Source organism: Panthera uncia (assembly GCF_023721935.1).
Source record: "Panthera uncia isolate 11264 chromosome A1 unlocalized genomic scaffold, Puncia_PCG_1.0 HiC_scaffold_17, whole genome shotgun sequence".
Lineage (NCBI taxonomy): Eukaryota > Metazoa > Chordata > Mammalia > Carnivora > Felidae > Panthera > Panthera uncia.
This window is the reverse complement of record NW_026057577.1, coordinates 147,855,082-147,859,943: the sequence shown is the minus strand read 5'-3', so window position 1 is coordinate 147,859,943 and position 4,862 is coordinate 147,855,082. Positions and strand designations below refer to the sequence as shown.

Sequence of the window (4,862 nt, the reverse complement as noted above, 5' to 3'; positions counted from 1 at the left end):
ATATGGATTTTTGAGAGCCTATGGTGTTTTTCACATATTTAATAAACCTTTACTCACATGTTAACTCTTTTTCAATATGTAGATTTTTTTTTTTTTTTGAGTTTTTAATCCCATTAAAACACAGGCTCCCTGAAAGCAAGTAATTTTCGTCTATCTTCACTGGCTTATCCCCAGCACCTATAAATTGCTAAATGCCAGTAGCTGAAGGAGTCATTATAGCATCATTAAACAAGAATTCTACTCAAATGAAAATCAAGAATGATACTTACTCAAAAACTTCTAAAGGCACAGTAATGTCATGAAGCTGCTGCCTGCACTTATCAATATCCTGTAAGCCAGTAACGATAAAATTCCTGGGGGAAAAAACAAAAGTGGGCCATGTGGTTAATTCACATGACAGCAGGAACACCACCCAGGCGGCCAACTAGAACTCCACAGGGGACAGAGTTCCTTACCCCAACAAGGCACATGGCTCTGTTTAGCTACAGAATTCCTAGGAAAGCTCTGGAGTTGGAGAATACCCTCAGGTATCTGACTTTCTTCCTTTTTTCATGTATTAATTTTTGAGAGAGAGAGAGTGAGCGCACGCAGGGGAGGGGCAGAAAGGGAGGGGACAGAGGATCTGAAGCAGGCTCTGTGCAGACAGCACAGAGCCAGATGTGAGGCTCGAACTCATGAACAGCGAGATCATGACCTGAGCTGAAGGCAGACGCTTAACCACTGAGTCACCCAGGCAACCCTTGACTTTCTTTGCTAAAGTAGAAACAACCAATATGGGGGGGGGGGGGGGGGACAGAAACCAACCCTTTTGAGAATCTGATGAAAACTATCAATCTTCTCTCAAAAACAATTACCCTGACTTCCACCTGGTTTTGTGTGCAATTTCAGAGAACACATGGGGCAGCGGACTCCCACTTAAGAACCCATCCTCCGAGTCTGGGAGTAAGAAAACCATCCCTGGCTGGTTCAATCTCAGCCTCCTTTTGGAGGCTTCAGAGATCACCAGGCTAGTCCCCCTGCACTGGGTTTGTAACGCTGGGTTGCAATTATGTTGGATGTCTGTACCCCCTATAAAGCCGAGCTTTCATCAGGACATTCTGTTCGCGTATTTGCCTCTTGTTCATCCCAGGGACTAATACCATGGCCAGCACGGAGCTGTTGCCAAAAAAGTTAATAAACGGTCTGCAACCTTCCTCACCACCTCCCCCATCCAACTCCTCCACATTCAGGCCTCCGCAGCAAGTGGTTTCAGATCCCTCTCCTTCCGGGGCTCAATCCGGTGCACTCCCCCGTGAAGTCCGCCTCCCCTCTGGGGACGGGGACAGAACTCCCCAGGAGGGCCCAGGAGAAAAGGAAGGAGTCACACGCGCTCGAGGACAGGCTTTGATTATCAGGCCCAGAAACTGCACAGTCAGCCCATGGTGACGTCTCCAAATGGGCCCCCAAGAAAAGGTTGCAGCAAAGCAGAGCGGGAGGGAGGAGGGCCGGCAAGAGGCGGCGGCGAGCCCGCCCCGGGCGCTCAGCCTGGAGCCAGACCAGGCCCAGACGACGGCGGAGAGGGGCGGCTCCCGGCCAGGCCCCGGCTCCCCCGCGGCCCGGCTCCCCGGCTCCCCGGCGCGACTCCCGGCAGACGCCGCCCCGCCAGCCCCGGCAGACGCCCGCGGACTCGGGCCGCCACTCACAGCTTCTGGTTGAGCCCGGCCTGGCTGCTGGGCTGGAAGTCGCTGACGATGATGCCGAGCTGCCGGATGTTCTCCACGAACTTCTCCAGGTGCTCCTCGAGGTGGTCGAACTTCTCCGCCATGGCCCCACAACAAACACCGCCCCGCGCGTGGTCCTGCTCCGCCGCTTCCTGCTTCCGCCCGAGCCCGCCGCCACTTCCGTTTCCTCCAGCGGCAGGAGGCGGGGTCTGAGGGGGCTACCCGCGCGGCCGGGGGGGGCGGGACCTAGGCTGTGGGCGGGACGAGCGTTGGGGGCGTGGTCTGGGCCGGGATCGGCGTGCGGGGGCGGAGCTCGAGCGCAGGGCGGGACGGAAGCCAGCTCAGCCCCGCCCCAGCAGCCCCGAGCCGCCCAGGTGAGCGGGATCCTTCCAGCTAAACCGGGTCCCCAGGTGTTGTCAGTCCTCAGGACTGCCCTGTTGCTCTGAGGCCCGCCAGGAGCTAGCCCTGGGGACCTGCGACACCTCGTTCTGCCTCCCCTAGCCCTGCGCAAGCTAGCCTCTGAGCCTTCGTTCTCGTCCATCAACTTGGAATATTGAGTGCAGACAGCTGCTTGAAATTAGACTGGTTTAAGACCCCGAGAGCAACAGGCAGTGCTTGGAAACAGTAGCTTATCCCCACGAGGAAAATGACTTTTGTTTTCTGAATATACAAATTACTCATTGCAAATAATTAAAACAATACAGGAAAAAATATAATGAAGAAAGAGGGAAAGACACCTGAAATCCTGCACCCTGACATAACCATCTTTAAGATCTCGGATACCACTCACTCCTGCATTTCTTTATTTGCAGAGTCCAGCAGGCACCCCCCCCCCCCCCCCCCCCACCTGCTCCCCTGGAGGCTGGCCTCCCTCAGCCAGGCCCAGGCCCTCTTGGAGCCACCCAGCCTTGGCCCTGGCACTGAAAGTCAGCTCATGCTGGGCTTTGGACCTGCGACTTTCCCAGTAGCGAACTATCTGCCTTCCCCAAATGAGTACACGAGCAGCCAGGACAGCTCAGGGTGACTAAAGCCTGGCGTCACAATTGAGGCCTTCCAGCACTAACTCCCGCCAGTCCCACCAGAGGCCAGTCATCTCCATGCACCATACAGTGCAGCGCCTTCACAAACCCCCACCTAGACGGAAATCCAAAAGCTTCCATGAAAGGCCCAACAAAGGTGGTTTCCCTGCCCCGCCGTTGGAACCCTTGCAGTCAGCGCCGGCCCCCCTTCCTTCCTCTCGTGTGCAGCTAGCATCCACCTCCTGAAATTCTTCTGTCCAATCACCTCCCACTCGGCGCTTCCTTCCCTAACTCCTGCCACCTACCCAAGGCAGGCCCTCCCCCACTCCTGCCAGCTCTAATGAAACTGCCCTATCTATAAAGAATAACCCTTCCTGCACGGAGCTTGTGGTAAGCTGCTGGTCACTGATCTTAGGAAATTCCACCTTGATCGCATCACTCTTGTTCTTAAGAAACTTTTCTGCCCATTCTTCTAGGACTAACCGTGGTTAGCTCTGGACTTTTCAGACTACAGTGATTTCCTCCTTTACTAAATATCATAATATGCATCGTCCTCACTCTTCAGTTCCTAGAGTCTTAGGCAAAATGAGGTAGCTCCTTTTCTAGATGTTCTCTCCCAGGTGTGACCAAAAATGGGCACCCAGTGAAGGTAATTGATTTGTCAAACGTACTGAAATCAGGGACTCCAATCGATGTGCTGTACGAAACTTACATGGGAAGCCTCTGTTCTGCTCTGAGTACACAGAAATATTAGGTAAAATACTTCCCTCCCCATTCAACAACAACTAACCTCAGGGGGATTGTCAGACAAGGCAGAAATTAAATATTTGTCAAAGAAGAAAAAGATGATTGGGGAGACATCAGGATACGAAGTTAACAGTCCTCCATTTCATAAGAAAGTGATAGATATTGATGGGAAATTAGAATTTGTTCAGTATTTATTTTAAAAATTTAAGGTTCCCTCTTTAGTAGAATATATAATGTCCAACCTGGTCAGGTGAAAGGGAATTAGGAACACATAATCAATTCAATAGAAGGCAAGAAAAAGAGAATATGCGAAGCAAAGAACAAACATGGAAAAGAAGCTACAATAAGGTGAAAGAATGAAGGACAAATGTGTTGGTGATCAGGATAAGTGTAAGCAGATTTAACTATTTAGTTTTAAAACAGACTCTCAAATTGGAAGTGCCGTACGTTGCTGATGTTATGCTTGCTGTTTTAATCTAGGTACACGGTTTTTCAAGGGCACACCTAAAACAAACGCACAGAAAGGTTGAAGGAAAGAGACAGGATACAGTAAGATATGCCAGCAACCAAATGAAAGTTGTGAAAGCATATAAAATCAAAAATTCATAAAAGGTGGAAAGATCGTTTTCCTGACAAAGGGAAGAAACCACGAAGATGATGTAATATGAATCTATAAGCAACTAACAAAACAGCTTTATGATATCTAGCACAAAAATTGATAAATAATGCGGTATCATTGAAAATCCATAATCATAACAGGAGATTTGGAATACCTCTATCAGAACATGATATATGAAGTAGATATATAGATAGAGAGAGAAAGGATTTGAATAAGAGAGCTAATTAATGGGATCTGTGAGAACAGGGAACCCTGAAAACAAATTGTTTCCAAGCACATGTGGTATATTTATAAAAATGGGACCATTCACTAGACCACAAAGGAAGTTTCAGCAAATTCCAAATTTTATTACATAGACCCGACTTTCTGACTTCAGTGTAATTATAACAGAAATCAATGAAGTTATTTGCTCTTTACACACACACACACACACACACACACACACACACACACACATTTGAAAACCAAAACACACTCTGAAATAATCTATGGGTGTCCATACATCTGAATTTGCATGGGCAAGACCCACTTGTTGACTGTCATCCTGGTGATTGCTAATGGCACCTCTTCCATTCACCACCAAAGACGTCTCCATCTGGTTGATACATGCCATGGTAATTCTAGTTACAGGGGAAAGTGTAAAATATTTGGAACTGAATGACAAGCCTTTCTTATCAAACATCTGTTTTGGTTCTAAAGCTATACTTTGAGGGGAAATTGCCCAGAAATAATAAGCTATGGGTTCAACTCAAAAAGTAAAAAAACAAAAAAAAAAAA

At 48.7% G+C, this 4,862-nt stretch overlaps 1 protein-coding gene across 1 annotated transcript; it reads right to left on the bottom strand.

Moving 5' to 3' along the window:
* Positions 1-13: 13 nt before the first annotated feature.
* On the bottom strand, positions 14-1,869 carry MED10 (mediator complex subunit 10). The gene is made up of 2 exons (XM_049648296.1): positions 1,683-1,869; positions 14-353 (listed from the first exon to the last, which is right to left on the bottom strand). The coding sequence occupies exons 1-2, from the start codon at positions 1,802-1,804 to the stop codon at positions 266-268; spliced, it is 210 nt and encodes a 69-aa protein (XP_049504253.1). The 5' UTR covers positions 1,805-1,869; the 3' UTR covers positions 14-265.
* Between the last annotated feature and the right edge of the window lie 2,993 nt (positions 1,870-4,862).

What these genes read in the sequence shown, in the direction of transcription:
- MED10 (XM_049648296.1), bottom strand. Translation starts at nt 1,804, where the DNA reads ATGGCGGAGAAGTTCGACCACCTCGAGGAGCACCTGGAGAAGTTCGTG. An exon ending in GCCGGGCTCAACCAGAAGCT is followed by an intron (nt 354 to 1,682) that starts GTGAGTGGCGGC and finishes TTTTTCCCCCAG; the next exon opens with GAATTTTATCGTTACTGGCT.